Below are 16,670 nucleotides of genomic sequence, written 5' to 3'. Positions count from 1 at the left end.
AAGGTAACAATCAACATAAACAAGTAAAAAAACTGCACCTACCACTTTGATAAATTTGTTAGTTGCAGAATTTGGTGTACAACAGATTCCTTATCTGAGTCTGGGTCTGAGTGAGGCCGAAACATGTATGGCTAGATCTCTCCAATAATTCCTCTCACACTAACATAAGCCATCTTGATGCACACTGCTCTTTCACCAGTCAACTGGTTCAGCCCAAGTAGTTCTCTGCCAGCACCACAGAAGGCAGAGAGCAAAACCTAAACATACAAACAGTGATAGTGGGCAGGATGGAGGCCTGATCCAGAATTTCTCAATTCCTGCCCCTTTTCAAAGGTTTTTTAAATTTGCTATGTGGGGAAATATTATTAAACAAAATATTAATCATAGCAGAGTATTTTTTACATGCTTTCAAACGTGTCTGTTGGTGGACCTAATAAAATTTTTATGTGCGGACAGGTGGGGGAGAAGCTAGAGCAGCTGAAACAGCAGCACGGTGAGAAGCTGGCAATGAAGGAGAAGTTGAAGAAGAAATCAGCTGAGATGGAGATGAAACTGGACCGAGCTGACAAACTGGTGACCGGACTCGCTGGAGAGAGGGTTCGCTGGGAGGAGAGAGTTGCTGTAGGCCATACACATGTGCACACACAACAAACATTTGAAAAATACATAAATAAAAAATCACACAAGCATTGCTGTGTAATCAGGGTTTGTGTGTGTGCTACAGGGTCTTGAGGAAAACATGGGATACCTGGTTGGAGACTGTTTGTTAGCAGCTTCTTTTCTGTCCTACATGGGACCCTTCCTCTCCAACTATAGAGATGGGTTGCTTGCTATCTGGATGAAGGAGGTGAGGCACAGAAACACTCAGACACACACCTCATAAAAACATATATCCTAATGTGCAGTGAAACAAAACCCCACTCTTTCTTTCTCCTTCCTTTCTTTCTTTCCCTCTCGCCCTCTGTTTGTCCTTTCTTCAGGTACTGGACTTAGCGATCCCATGCACACCAGGGTTCAGTTTTGCGACTTTTATGTCCAAGCCTACAGCAGTGAGGGACTGGAACATTCAGGGCCTGCCCTCTGACGCATTCTCTACTGAGAATGGAATTATCGTCACCCGCGGTAACCGGTCAGTACATCTCGACACAGTTCGTTATGTAAGGCTTTATTAGCTCAGATTAGCTGTAGTCTAGTAAGTATACTAAATTTAAAATGCTTTGGGATTTGTTTTTCTTGGATTTGGATTTGGTTGTCTTCACTGTACAAAACATGCATTTCATACGTAAAATAAAAGTTGACTTTTAATTCTTTCAAGATGGCCACTGATGGTGGACCCTCAAGGCCAATCTCTGAAGTGGATCAAGAATATGGAGATGAAGAGAGTAAGTCTTGACTCAGCCGATCTTATTCAGATTCGTATTCCATGTTGTTGTGTCTTTACTGTTGGAGAGTGACATCTCTGGAACGAGCATGGATATTTGAGTGTCTACATAGGAAACATTATTTTGCTTAAGATTATCCAGAGAGGACAGGAAATGCAGTCAAATTTTACAACCGTTAAGTGTGTTTACAGCTAGAATGCTTATGTACGCAGTAGATCACATTTCAGATACTCTAACTGTGTTTATGTAACACACAGAATCACGTTCAAATTTAAAAACTGCAGTTCGTCAGACCCAATTTCTGAACTGACTAACTTAATACCCCATGAGTAAATACTGAAACTGGGAAGACTGCCTTCCAGCACTTTGCACATTATAAATGGTTTTAACCTCAAATGACACTAAAAATCTTGTTCCATTGGATAAATTAAATTTTGAAATTTAAGCATTTTTAGGGATTTGTGTGACCATTTCTGATGCTGTTGGTATGTGCTGGTGTGTGACAGGCTGTTTTGTTGTGTGCCTTATCTCTGTTCTGTTGCTCCACCTGTACTCAGGCCTCACTTGCAAAAGACACTTTCATCTGAATGAGACTACCTGATTAAATAAAGGTTATACATAATTAATTTCTCTTTCTGCCCCCCTGTGTGTATGTGTGTCCACATGTGCAGGGCCTGAAAGTAATAGACTTTCAAATGCCAGATTACCTGCGGGTGCTGGAGAATGCCATCCAGTTTGGGAATCCTGTTCTGCTGCAGAATGTCCAGGAGGAGTTGGACCCCTCTCTCAATCCAGTTCTTAACAAATCCCTGACTCGGATAGGTCAGACAAACACACACACACACACACACACACACACACACACACACATCTATAAATTTACAAACGAAAATACCAGCTGTTAAAGTTTTTGAACTAAGTCTTATGCTAAATATAAGGGCATGCCTGAATCCTTGTGAGTATGGGTGTACATTTGTGTGTACTCTCTCCAGGTGGCAGGCTGATGCTGAAGCTAGGTGATAAAGAGGTGGAGTACAGCCCAGAGTTTCGTTTCTACATCACCACCAAACTGTCTAACCCCCACTACACGCCAGAGATTTCTACAAAGACCACCATAGTCAACTTTGCTGTCAAAGAGCAGGTGTGTGTGTGTGTGTGTGTGTGTGTGTGTGTGTGTGTGTGTGTGTTGTGGCTATGGTTCACTCTGGTGCATTTTAAGATTATAAGCTTAAATTCTGTTTGTGTATGTGGGATTGTGTGTGTGTGTGTGTGTGTGTGTGTGTGTGTGTGTGTGCAGGGTCTGGAGGCCCAACTACTGGGAATTGTGGTGCGTAAGGAGCGTCCAGAGCTAGAAGAACAGAAGGACTCTTTGGTGATCAGCATTGCCTCTGGCAAGAAAAGCCTGCAGGAGCTGGAGGATGAGATCCTCAGGTGGGCTTGTAACAGTAATAATAAATTCATTTGTTGTCACCCTGGTAAATGTTAAGCAAGTTTTGAATAACAGTAGAGATGGCAGCAAGACCAACCTCCCTCAGAGTCAGTGATTTAAAGTATTTAAATCAAGATTTATTGGAGGCCCAAAAGAGTAGTAAATTCCTTTACTTATCTAAATAACCTTACCTCTGCTGTTGCTACAGGTTTTAGAAATTAGCAACCAGATAGCTAGCTCTACCTTATGAACTATTGTTAGTCATTTATTAGTACCTTAGCAACAAGCACCTTCCAGAGGAGCAGTTGATTAACACTCAACACCCACCATTAAATCTCATTTAGCAACTTGATAGCAAAGTGACCTGATTCTGTCACATAAAGACGAAACATGGTTGGGTCTCAAGGTTTTCTTTTAATTCCAAATGTTAATGTCACCGTGGAAAGACAGTCAAACACTTCTGACAAAATGTTTGAGTACAGGCTTCCAAAATTATTAAAAAAATTTCAATAGAAAATAGATAAAACATGTTGTATGTGTGCATCTACCAGGTTGCTAAATGAGGCTACCGGTTCACTGCTGGATGATGTGCAGCTGGTGAACGTCCTGCAGACATCCAAAGTGACAGCCACTGAGGTATCAGAGCAGCTGGAGAGCAGTGAACAGACCGAGATCAAGATCGACTCTGCTAGAGAGGTCAGGTGCTGGTGCCAGTGATGAAAGGATTGGGGCAGAGGGGGTTTTTGGGCTGTAGGATAAATTGAAAACCTTTATGGTGTTGGACCATTGGTAAGACAAAGTTTAACACAGGTTCTGGAAAGTTGTCATTTGTTATTAGATATGGAGCACATATTTATGTCATATAGTAACTGATAATAAAAATGGTTTGTTTGCATGTCATTTTGTGCATATAGTACTGTATGTGTACATAACTTCAAGTGCTCTTTCCTAACAGGCCTATCGCCCATGTGCCCAGCGAGCCTCCATTCTTTTCTTCATCTTAAATGACATGGGCCGCATCGACCCGATGTACCAGTTCTCACTGGATGCCTACATTAACCTGTTTAACTTTAGCATTGAAAAAAGCAAGCACAGCCACAAGCTGGAGGAAAGGATTACCAACCTCAATGACTACCACACATATGCAGTGTACAGGTAAGCAAGGATGCATCAAGAGAGGCCCTTCTCATAAATTATTTACCATGCAATTATTTGTGGGTTTATTGAATTCCAGTCAGAAGATGGTTTGTATGCACAAAAAAAGACCATGGGGTTTTTACAATGTACAAATAAGCTGTTTAACTGTGCTGACAAACAGACAAAGCACTTAATATTCATCCATTCACATACTCCCATGCTGATAAAGATGTTTGTGTCATAAGTTATCAGTTCACTTATTGCAATTTTAAGTGTCTGATATGATTAATTACAAATATAGACAATGTCCGTAAGCTGACTTAAGTTAACCCACTACGTCATCCTCTGCAGGTACACGTGTCGTGGTCTGTTTGAGGTCCACAAGCTGCTCTTCAGCTTCCAGATGTGTGCCAAAATCCTGGAGGTGGCTGGCAAACTCAACATGGATGAGTACAACTTCTTCCTCCGTGGAGGGATCGTAAGAAAACAGAACAGATACAAACACTTTATTTTCATTGTATTTGATTAAAGATATCCAACAGGACAAACTTTTTATTTTCAAAGGCCTATAACACACTTGATGCCCCAGAAGACAGTCCATTGTGTATTTAAATGTTGAGGCATGGACATGTTTTACTTCCCCTCAAAGACAACGCTGTCATACTCAATATGTTTTCCCAAGATTCTCATAGCCATAAGGATATGTTTCCTTTTTTTTTTTTCTAGGTACTTGATAGGGAGGATCAGATGGACAACCCTTGCACCAGCTGGCTGGCAGACTCCAGCTGGGACAACATCACAGAGCTGGACAAGCTGCCCAACTTCCATGGCATCATGGCCTCTTTTGAACAGTACCCTCGAGACTGGAACCTGTGGTTCACCAGTGCTGAGCCAGAGCAAGCCACACTACCAGGTCTGTATGTGTTGTGGAGGTTTTTCTTTTTTCTTGATACTTAATTAATGAGAAAAAAATATTTTTACTAGGAACAATGAAGTTGAACCCTGTGAGAAAGGCAGTTTGTTAATGTTGCTATACATTGATAGGTTTCAGTATGAAAATGTCCCCACTCAGGGCTCATGAAGTATGCACATAATGTTAATCATACATATTCCATTCTTATTTCCAAACTGCCCTCCTTCACCTCTGAATTCCTGTTTTACCTTTCATCTGTTTTTCTTGTCTTCTAGGTGACTGGGAGAACAACTGTAATGAGCTCCAGAAGATGCTGATAGTGCGCTCCCTGCGTCAGGACCGCGTCTCCTTGTGCGTCATCTCCTTCATCGTTAACAACCTCGGCTCTCGCTTTGTGGAGCCACCTGTTCTCGATATGAAGGCTGTGAGTGTCTGCTGTTATTTATTTAATCCCCATTGCTTCTTCCATCTTGAGAATTAGATTTGAAGCTTTGAATTTGAATGACACAAATGTTTTAAGTCATCTCATTTGCATAATTGTATTTGATTGTAGCGTACTTGAAAACTTTCTGTTTGGTGTCAGTTGAGTTACACCTTCTTGGCTCATTTATTTTTGCTTTCTTTGTCCTTTTTTACTGACTCTACTTTGTCCTATCCCCAGGTTGTAGAGCAATCTACCAGCAGTACGCCTCTGATCTTTGTTCTGTCTCCTGGGGTGGACCCCACAGGAGCATTACTACAGTTGGCTGAGGCATCTGGTATGAGCAAGCACTTCCATGCTCTCTCTCTGGGCCAGGGACAGGCCCCCATCGCTAAAAACTTGATAGAGGAGGGCATCAAGAAAGGTACGACACCAATTACTTTGTGTTTCTTTTAAAAGTGTTATTTTTCTTCCACAACAGTTTCATTTAGTTTCAAATGTGACTCGTGCTCAACAAAGTGTACGAACTACTTGGATTATGCATTTTCTTTCTGTTATGGTCATCACAGTATTACCCAAACACACAAAACAACCAGACATGACATAAAAATCTGAACAGGTTATATCAGTTTATCTCAAGCCCTCTTTTCCTGTGCCCAGGTCACTGGGTGTTCCTTGCCAACTGTCACCTCTCTCTCTCCTGGATGCCTGAGCTCGACAAGCTGGTGGAGCAGCTACAGGTGCAGAAGCCCCACTCAAACTTCAGACTCTGGCTCAGCTCTTCGCCACACCCCGAATTTCCCATTACCATCCTGCAGGCTGGCATCAAGATGACCACGGAACCACCAAAGGTGCATGTGCTCACACGTGCATTTTCAGACTTGAGATATCCACAGTACAGCCACATATTTGCAATATGTCAACAAATCTACACAGAAGTTCTTTGTATGTTGAGTTTTATTTGCCTACACATATTTACAGTAAGATCTACATTACATCCCACATGTAACATCCTCCCTAATGTTAACACAGCCCCTCTGTTGTTTTCAGGGTGTGAAAGCCAACATGACACGTCTGTACCAGCTGGTGACGGAGGCTCAGTTCAACCGCTGCTCAAAACCTGTATTCTACAGGAAGATGCTCTTCTCCCTCTGCTTTTTTCACAGCATCCTGCTGGAAAGGAAGAAGTTTCTACAGCTGGGCTGGAACATTATCTATGGATTCAACGATTCTGATTTTGAGGTCAGAGCCTCTTCCGATACTAAAGGAAACAGTGACAGTTGAAAGCCATTTTGCACCCTGTCAGACTGAGGGCCAGACAGACTAATGAACAATGACAATCAGTTCAAATGTATGAAATTGAGTTGCATTTATTGTGTTTGCATGTCACATTTCTTCCTCTCCAGTCCATGTTTACTGTTACTACTTTTTGTGGCAGAGAATTTTTTGTTGCTTTACTTATTAGTCTGTGTCTTGCATTGTAAAGTCACTCTGTTAAGGCCATCCCAATAGGTGAGTGAGAGTCTGCTGAGCCTGTACCTGAATGAGTATGAGGAGATTCCCTGGGATGCACTGAAGTACCTCATTGCTGGTGTCAACTACGGAGGTCATGTAACAGATGACTGGGACAGACGTCTTCTAACCACATACATCAGTGACTACTTCTGTGATGCTACTGTAAACCAGCCCTTCTTCAAGTAAGACACTGTAACACATGCATTTATTCTGCCACATCTTGTGTACCAGCACCAGTGTAAGCAGTGTAGATTCAATTGCAAACTGCCAAATGTATTAACTTTCAATAAACAAAAGTGTGTATTACAGATACACACATGCCTAGACATTTAGATGTGTTTTAGACTTAAAATGCATGTAGTCCATTTTTCCCCGGTAAAAGCAAATTGCAGTTACATGAAAGTAGCAGAGGCCACTTCCACTGCCAGCTGAAGCTCCTTGCAGGTTGCAGAGTGCCAGCACCACCAAGTGCATGATCAGATTATTACAATTTAAGAAATGCAGACACACTGTTGCACTTTATCAAACCCTTGGTCCTCAGTCTCAGTCCTTTTGTGCTGTGAACACACGTGATGGTAATGAAACAAATAAAGGCGCAATATCTTTGTTGACAGTATCACAGGTTACAGCATAGCACTAGCTGAGGATATTATCAGGTATACAGACAAGAGACTGTGCAGTATGTCCAGAAATAAAACGTGCTCATGTGTACTGTTAACTATTGACATTGTTACATTTACATATGCAGATAAAGTAAGTCCAGAGCATGCAGATGATAATTTTGTACTGTATTACCGCACTTCTGTTGTATTTTTGTACACTACATTATATATCACTGACTTTGTATTCTGTCATCGTCCTTTATCTAACAGGTTGTCCTCCTTGAACTCCTACTACATCCCCCGTGACGGTCCCCAGTCCTCATACAAGGAATATATCAGAATGCTGCCCTCAACAGAGCACCCCGAGGTGTTTGGCCAGCACTCTAATGCCAACATTGCCAGCCAGATCGCTGAGACCAGGACGCTGTTTGACACCCTGCTCTCCCTGCAGCCCCAGGTCACCAGTCCCACTGCTGCAGGGTCCAGGCCCAGTAGAGAAGATAAGGTGAGGGGGAGGCAAAGTGGGAGGAGGGAAGGGCAAGGATGACTTGTTGAGTGGAAATACACTAAATTTAATAGACTGCCCTAAAATGAGATCAACAGTTTTTATGTCTACACCATAGTTGAGCAGTATACTGGGCCTACAGTTAAGTATCATCTCTGTTGTAGAGTATGTGGATTATAAAGATTAGGTTGAGCATTTCCATGTAGTTACAACATAGGAAATTCTAACCTCCTGTCCTCTTTAAATCTAATAGCATCATTGCCCTTCGCAGCATTTAAATTGAGGTCACAGCCAGTACCATATTGAGAGCATATGCTCAGTAACTGTAGACAATCAACACTGCATGGAGAGAATATAACTAAATCTACTGCATACAAATCCATATGATTATGAGATTATCAGCACCTGTTTTACAAGTATTTAACTGTCTAAGATGTGCATATAACCTGAACATGGAAAATTAAAAAAAAAAATAGGATCGATGTCATGATACTGAAGCAATAGCTACATTTATATAGATGCTATGAGAAGATCTCCAAAGGTTGATGGTGTGTGCCATCATATCATCCCCCACTATTCTGGATCATACTGTATATTTCTGCAACATAATTACACTCAGCTGCAACTTGACATTAGCCAAATGTTGTTTCATGTTTAAGCATGTACCCTGTCAGCCAAGCTTGTCTTTGAGATATACACAGACTGCAATCTGTCATCACTGAGGTCAGGGAAAAGCTAGTGGCAAACCCACTGAGCATCTTGTTCTTAACCGCAGGTGTATTTCTCACATCCCAGGCCAGTGCCAAGCGGTGTGGTTTTCCTCCTCCTTGTTTGGATGGGAGTTGTGTGGGTCAAACATTTACTCGCACAGCAGCTTGATCACATGCTGACCTTTCTTTTCAGCCACGGCATATAACGTGCCACGAAGCATCTGTGATTGAGATATATTCGGCATGACCGTAGTGCCATTTTTAGCCCAGTTGTTTTTGAAGCAGACTAGTCAATACTTAACAATCAATAGCTAGAACTTGAAAAGGCTTTCCTCATGAAGCCAATGTCCATATTTGACAGATTTTTCCCAGCAATGCTGAGACATCCATATGGTTACACAACACTGGCACACGGCCATCAGTGTAATAAGATACAGATCTAGGAATCTGTGCTTCTTTATGGAGAACACTGCGCTGTTTAGTTTTAGCACAGGGCTTTTGTCATTATTACATTTCATCCTGACTTATTATCTTAAATTCAAGTATGTTTTCTGTTCGTAAAAGAAAAAGGTCAAAAGCTATCAACACACCATAAAACTCAGATCTTTTCCAGTAGAATTCCTACATGCTGATCCCACTTAGGTGCCATTTTAACATGTTATTAATCACCTGTTTTGCATTGAGGCTGAGATCTGTCTCTGAATTTATAGCGACTGAGGTTGAACCAGACTGTTTGTTTTTAAAAATGATCCCTTAGGACCTCTGAAACCATCTGCCAAATCTGTGTTCTCCATTAACAGACACTGGGTGTTGTATAACAAATGCAGTAGGTTCTCTGCGTGGAACAGTGCAAATACAATAAAAATCCAGCTGATACCAACTTTCAGTGCTCTAATCTCATCATCCAGCTCCTTTTTCATAGTCCTTGTGGTCGTTGGAGTGTTACTGTTGTAGGAGTATGTAGTATGTGTGTGTTTTGGAAAGAATTATCAAAAGCCTTAGCCTGAACTATCATAAGTCCTCCAGTTTTATGCAGGTCCATGGTCTGACTCTGCAGTTTCTTCACTGCAGATTCTTGTGTACAGTGCCTTTGTAAGTTAACCTGTCTTACCTGCTTTTGTACAATGTTTGCGACATGCTTCTAGGTATTAGAGCTGTTGGCAGACGTGCGTGGAAAGATCCCAACAGTGATTGACTATGAGGGCATCAGGTTCCTCCTCCAGGAAAACCCATCACCTCTGAATGTGGTCCTGCTGCAAGAGAGCCAGAGATACAACTCCCTGCTGGACACCATCATGTATGTACTCCATGTTTTTGTGCTTAGTCAAGTTTGGGCTCACGAACGCAAGTGTTTTTATATTGTTACTATTGAAGCAGTAGGTAATGTGCCAGTTTTAATAGAGATAATAGAGATATTAAAATGGCAGGAATCAAATGAAAGTCAGTTTTTGGATGTTTAATTTTGATCTTCCAGGATGAACTGTGCATTCATACCATATAGATGCACAAATACCATTCCAGTTTATCAGTACTATGTTGGGGCGACTTAAAGTGAGACTAAATTATAGTGACTTTGGAAGGCATTAGCCTGTTTACCAGACAAATGATTTGCAGGTTTATTGAGCATTAGGTTGAGGAATTCATGAGGTCTCACCCTTTTGAGATGATTTACCAACATGTTGCCCTAATGGGACAGTCAAATTGCTGCGGTTAATCCAATCACAAGGGCAATGCAATGCACGGAAATAATCAAAACTAGTAATTTACAAGGGAAGCCTGCCACACAAATAGACACTAGCATCAAAGATGCAAATTGGCAACAATTGCCCAATCACCTAGCCTGTTTATTTGTTCACCTATGTCTGAGTGCACTGTATTTGCAGTAGACCCAGATTAGGAAGCGATGACTGCTAAACACCTACAACAAAAGGGTGTAAAAACGACAGACGTGTTGCTGTAACTGTGTATATTTGTGTGTCAGGTCATCCCTGGCAGAGCTGGAGAAAGGGATCAAAGGCTCAGTGGTGATGTCATCCAGCTTGGAAGAGACTTTCCATTATATGTATGATGCCCGTGTACCACCACTGTGGGAGAAGGTACCATACAAACACACACAGAGCACCCACACAATCTTCCTAAGTCCTCCTCCAAAACAAGTTCTCTTCAGGCTACAGAAAATAGATTAAAACAAAGATGCTTTACTGCCTGACTTTATTCTTTGCATGCTCTGGTTATCTTTCCTTTACCGCTTGAGGCACGATTCTCAAATTCTCTCTTATAATGTATAGATAATGCACATAGGCATAGTGCATGTGTGCTGCACATGCTGTATGAGAGGTGAGACCCCCTTAAGTGAGGGGGGAGACTGCACCTGCTACCTTCCTTTTATCTTACTTCATAAAGTGGGCAGACAGACTACAATGCAAAAGTGCAGCTAGGATCAATAATATTAAGACAGCTGCTCTTTGGAGAATTGAGTGGACTTGAATAACACAAGACACAAAGGACTACAGTATGCTGAGTGAGGATTAAAATTAAGAAAATAACGCTTTCAAAAAAGGTAGCAAAGCATGAAAACATCCAAGGTAAACAGTGAAACAAATGCAGCCTTTATTGGTTTGGCTGTACTGTACTGTATAATCAAGTATGGACCCAGTATTTCTTTGTGAGGGTCATAGATAATGTTTCAATACAGACAGACAGCTATGTTTATTTTTCCATGACTTATTCTGACTTCATCTGCAGCTAAGCCTTTCTCTCCACAGCAAACACAGCATATTTCTATGGTGTGCTGCCATTTAACAGAGAGCATTCAGATTTTCATTTGGGACTTTTTGTGTATTGATCTTTGTGATTGTGATCTGATCAACACTAATCTATTCTGCACCCTTCAGCCAGTCAAACAGCTGCAGGCCTGTCTCTGTACTGATTCACTGGTCTGTTATTAAAGGTGTATTTATCCATCACTCTGCCTGGCTGCACAGACACACACTTATTGTTCTCCTCTGTCCAACTGCACACACACACACACACACACACACACACACACACACACACATTGATGGGGCTCTGGCAGCATTCCAGCTGTAATTCTGTCCGAACACTCCATTCTGGCTTCATTATCACTGGACCTCTCTTTATAGTGGAGAGAGAACACAGGGTGCTGTCAGCCTGGGTCAAGGGGCTAGAAGAGATTCTAGCTACAAATGTGTGTATATCTTTGAGTGTGTGTGTGTGTGTGTGTCCACTGAGCAGGGGTCATTCAGGTCAGTTTGTGTTTTTCTTCAAGTGTCTGATTCTGTCCTCATTATGGGCTGTGCTTGAAAGCATGAATGCAGATGTGTATGTTTGTGTGTGTGTGTCTTTGCGCATGTGTGTATTTGTGAGTGGCTGTTCATCAGGTAGAGCATACCTTGGCCCTCGCTGGCTGAACAAAGCCACCGTCTGTCGACCGATCATAGTGCAATAAGCAAAGTAAACCTTCCAAGGCCTGCTCCACTTTCCTAAAAAGACCCTGAGCTCATTGTGCTCCAGCCAAGGGCTTATTACTGCTGGATGCACTGTATGTGCATTGGTGTGTGTGTGTGTGTGTGTGTGTGTGTGTGTGTGTCCTTTTATAGCCACATTGGACAGCTATTAGGGCTGTTGCTTCTACTCTACTGATCACTTCATCAATTTCTCTTTTTGCCTACTTGGGTTTACTCACTGTCTACTTTCTTTCCCTCTATATCTCATTCTTTTTTTTCTTCCGTATTGTGTTCCCTCCATTCTGCTCTCCTCTTTCTCTCAATCTCTTCATGCCTCATCTGGTCTACGCAGCAACAACAGCCCCCTCATAGACTCTCTGCCCTTATTCATCCCTTCATCCCTCTCTTCTCCGCCCCTCCTTGGCATGGCAGCCTGTCATTAGTTCTGAGCTCACAGACTCATGGCTTTAATTTTGGCCTGCCTGCCTCTCTGTCTCCGGCCATTTTGTATCTGGTTTCTTCACAGGGCTTTGCTGTATGTATGTGTATGTTTGTGTTTAGGGGCTGTAAAGCATATGTGCATGTCTAAAATTTGGAGGAGATGTGCATAACCATAATGTGAATGTATAGTGGTAATGACATGTCACTGATGCCATGGTCACTCCCTCCTGGGTGGCAAATATGTAAAAATGCTTTCATCCCCCTATTACAATAAGTATATATGTATGTGTGTGTGTGAATCTTTGTGTGAACAGGCCATGAAGAGTTAGTGTGTTTTGCATATTAGTCAAACAAAATACATGAAAGGAAATCAATTGTATGTAGTAAAGGTCAGTCCAATATGTTGGTCGCACTCCAGACCCTCCTAGCTTGTGTTTGCATGTGAGCGTCAGGCGCATTATGGAAACCAACAACTGCAAAGTACAACAAATGTACAGATAAACAGATTTACATGAAACAAAGGACATGATGACAACCTTCCAACAAAATGTGAAAAGTAATTCAAAACAGGACACTCAGCCTGCCAGATCTGCACAGGCATGCATTCCAGGGACCTGAGGCGCAGCGGCAAAGGTCCACTCACTTTAGCCTTCAGCCTAGAAGACTCGTGACATGCTTTGGACCAGCTCACACACAGTCAAACATTTAGACAGCTAGATACCAGGCAGTAAAGGGCTGAAGAAAGTTATTGATAAGAGGGACAGATGCCAGTGCAAAGAGGCTTCAAGTCAGCCCTAGAGATTACAAAAAAATTAATTTGTTCTGATACTTATATTTTACTACATAATACATTAGATATCATTGGTACCATTGGTTGTCCACCAGAATCTTTTATCATGGTGGTTCTCTACAAATCATGTCGATATCAAATCAACCAAAGGAGGTAAAACTTGTTATATTCAAATTTAAACATCACTATGTTCACACCTCACTTGAGAATTTTCACACAATTCTCCCACACCACTCCTGCATTATGACTGGCTGCCAACAGCTGGAAGCATGAAATGACTGTAGATTTGCCATGACTCTCTCACTGTCTTTCTCTCACTCTCTCTCTGTGTCACTCTCTCTCTGTCCACCAGGCGTACCCCTCGCTGAAGCCCCTGGCAGCGTGGACCAGGGATCTTTGCCAGCGAGTCAATCAGTTTGCACGCTGGGCAGAGTTGGCCCAGCCCCCCAACTTGTTCTGGCTCTCTGGCTTCACCTTTCCCAACGGTTTCCTCACGGCTGTGCTGCAGTCCTGTGCTCGACAGCGCTGTGTAAGAGTTCACACAATCACATCCACATAGGCAGAAAGACAGTTATCTAGTTGTAACATACCACGTTAGGAAATACTGCTTGTATTGTCTTCTGATTGATGGCCATATATTTTGAAAGGGTTTCATAAACCAAACCCAGTTAACTGTGATTCTACAACTGAAGACTGTGAAAAATGAACAAAATCCAAACAAGATGTTTGGATGACAACAGCTACAATTCAGTTTTCACAGCTTTAAATCAGTTGCGTACCATTTATTTTCAAAGCACACATAATACTCACAGAAAAAAACCTTGGGAAACAGACTGGTTTTCAGATATACTCTACAGTCAACCCCCCTTTGCTGGTTTGGCAAACTCAACTTGCTGAACACTCTTTTCTCTCGCACTGTTGAGTCCATACATTAATCTTGGCCTCTTAGCAGCTCTTAGCCAACAACCACTGCACTTAAGGTTGTACATTGAAGAGAAAGTTTAAATTTTTTGAAGTGGGGTTGTATGATGTACTTATCGATAGTCAATGTATTACTTACAGTAGATGGCATTCAGTGTGCCCCCAGTTTGGCGAAGAAGGGAGGAGAACCACCATGACAGCTAAGCAATGTTCTGCTGTGGACAGGGGCAGCAGCAAAACACATACCAGTGTAAGCTATATTTAGAATATTTTTACCGCTTTACCTTGCCACCAGACAGCATTCTCCAACAGTGAACTAAAGTCATTACCTATTCTCTCCTTAAAACCACCAGACTTTGTTGACAAAACAGTAATGTAACCTCATTGAACACAGGAGTCGCTGGTCTTCTTTTGCCTCAGTTAGTTAGTTGTTTGAGTTATTGTTTGACTTTGGTGTCTGAAAGGGTTACTTTGGATTCATCAAAGTCTCACAATAACACAAACAAACTGATAGAAGCAGGGGTACACCAGCAGCTCCCATGTTTGGCGAGGTAAAATTACTGTTTTTGTCAGCAGTGTCTGGTGGCTTTTAAGAGAGCATAGATGGACATAACAGCTTTCCAACAGTACCCTGTTGGACAGAACTGTCTGATGGCAAGGTAAAGTGGTGGGTCCTCTTCCACGTAGTCCACCATGTTGTTCTACAGTAGCCCAGAACGGACAAATCAAACACCAGCTCTAGATATGGCCGTTCCTGCTTTCACGTCTGCCACTGTAGTTCTACTACACACTTGGCACAAGGGTGAAGTTTCAGTTTTGCAACCTCACCACTAGATGCCACCAAATCCTAAACACTGGACCTTTAAGACAATTGAGCAAGTTTTCTACCAGATGTGCATCTATACCTGTCACTTACACTGTTTATTTAAAAAAAAAAAAAAAATTAATAATAATATATATATATATATATATATATATATATATATATATATATGTATATATATATATATATATATATATATATATATATATGTATATATATATATATATATATATATATATATATATATATATATATATATATGTATGGCTCCACTGCAATGAATGAAAATGTTCTTGTTGACATTTGGACCAGTAACAGTTGTTCATACCAAATTTTAACATTGTGTTGACCTGTTCTTGCAGATATCAGTGGACACATTGTCCTGGGAGTTTATAGTGTCCACTGTCGATGACAGCAACCTCCTTTACCCGCCCAAGGTGACTTCTTATACACACATTTCTATTTCCATACAGATTTCCATAAACTTACCATCAGACCACTCTTTCTGAGCCATTAGTTTTCAGGTGGCATCGGCACTTTCCATCACATTTTTCATTTCTACTCAAACATTCTCTGTGTGTTTTTTCCCGAAAAACCTATTTTAATTCAAAGCACCACGCCACTTTGCATCTCTCTCTTCCCATTCCACAAATCTGCTCTTGCATTTTAATTTTTTTCTGAAGCAGTTTTACAATTCAAATTTTGATACTGGTGGAAAGTGTTTAAATTTGTCTTGTTGCTCCCACTTCAGGATGTCTGTCATTGTAACTCACTCACTCCATCTTATTTCTCTCTCCTCTCAGCATCAACTCCTCTGTGCCTCCCCTCACTTCTCTCTCCTTTTCCTCCACTTTGCCTCCCTACGCTACTCCAAAACTAATGCACACTTCCAGCTCTTCCTGTCTTTTGCGCTGCTTCCCTCTTGCTTCTTTTTAGCTCTCCGACTCTACTTCCTTCTGCCCTCTCTTCCTTCCTCTCTGCTGCTCTCCTCCCCTCCCTCGTTCTCCTTATGTCTTGTCTCTCCTCCCTCCTCCAACCCCTCTTCTCCCCACCGTCTTTCCCCTTGGCAGCTTCTCTTCACTTACTCTCTCCCTAATGACCTACTGCTTCCCATTCTTCTCTCCTTTCTGTGCCACTCTCGTTTTTCCTCTCCCCTTGCCTTCCTTCTAACCTATCTCTTCCATCTTTCTCTGTGCCTCCTCCATCTCTCCTCCCTCCTTCTTTTTCCCTGCAGCCCTCCCCTTTCCCTTAACTCACCCCTCCCACTTTGTGTCTGTCTCAGTTTCATTAACTAATTGGCATGGCTATTTGTCATAAACATTTTTTTCAAAGCCGTATGCAAAATGTCACCTCCAAACAAGTGTTTTTATCTCTCGACTTACCCCTTCCCTGATTGCTCCCTCGCTTTTCTCCCTTGTTTCCTTGCTCATTACCTCTCCTCCCTGCCTCTCCCCCCTACAGGAAGGAGTATATGTCCGAGGTTTGTACCTGGAGGGGGCTGGTTGGGACAAGAAGAACTCCTGTCTGGTGGAAGCTGAACCCATGCAGATGGTCTGTCCCATCCCCACCATCCACTTCAAACCTGTGGAAAACCGCAAGAAGGCAGCCAAGGGT

At 42.0% G+C, this 16,670-nt stretch overlaps 1 protein-coding gene across 1 annotated transcript in view; it reads left to right on the top strand.

Annotated features, from left to right (window-relative positions):
* The window catches only part of dnah2 (dynein, axonemal, heavy chain 2), a 62,433-nt gene that overhangs the window by 45,340 nt on the left and 423 nt on the right, over positions 1-16,670 (top strand). Inside the window, exons 66-87 of the mRNA XM_078164410.1 lie at positions 457-621; positions 725-847; positions 981-1,129; positions 1,316-1,382; positions 2,054-2,204; positions 2,375-2,523; positions 2,680-2,813; positions 3,363-3,507; positions 3,767-3,966; positions 4,300-4,426; positions 4,675-4,861; positions 5,137-5,285; positions 5,523-5,706; positions 5,943-6,133; positions 6,333-6,524; positions 6,795-6,979; positions 7,670-7,904; positions 9,760-9,911; positions 10,596-10,710; positions 13,665-13,841; positions 15,419-15,493; positions 16,518-16,668. Of these exons, the coding sequence (XP_078020536.1) occupies positions 457-621; positions 725-847; positions 981-1,129; positions 1,316-1,382; positions 2,054-2,204; positions 2,375-2,523; positions 2,680-2,813; positions 3,363-3,507; positions 3,767-3,966; positions 4,300-4,426; positions 4,675-4,861; positions 5,137-5,285; positions 5,523-5,706; positions 5,943-6,133; positions 6,333-6,524; positions 6,795-6,979; positions 7,670-7,904; positions 9,760-9,911; positions 10,596-10,710; positions 13,665-13,841; positions 15,419-15,493; positions 16,518-16,668 (3,403 nt within the window). The remainder of the gene's footprint in view (positions 1-456; positions 622-724; positions 848-980; positions 1,130-1,315; positions 1,383-2,053; positions 2,205-2,374; positions 2,524-2,679; positions 2,814-3,362; positions 3,508-3,766; positions 3,967-4,299; positions 4,427-4,674; positions 4,862-5,136; positions 5,286-5,522; positions 5,707-5,942; positions 6,134-6,332; positions 6,525-6,794; positions 6,980-7,669; positions 7,905-9,759; positions 9,912-10,595; positions 10,711-13,664; positions 13,842-15,418; positions 15,494-16,517; positions 16,669-16,670) is intronic.

Source organism: Epinephelus lanceolatus, chromosome 22 (assembly GCF_041903045.1).
Source record: "Epinephelus lanceolatus isolate andai-2023 chromosome 22, ASM4190304v1, whole genome shotgun sequence".
NCBI lineage: Eukaryota > Metazoa > Chordata > Actinopteri > Perciformes > Serranidae > Epinephelus > Epinephelus lanceolatus.
Note: the sequence above shows the minus strand (reverse complement) of the source record. Positions and strands in the feature narration are given on the sequence as shown.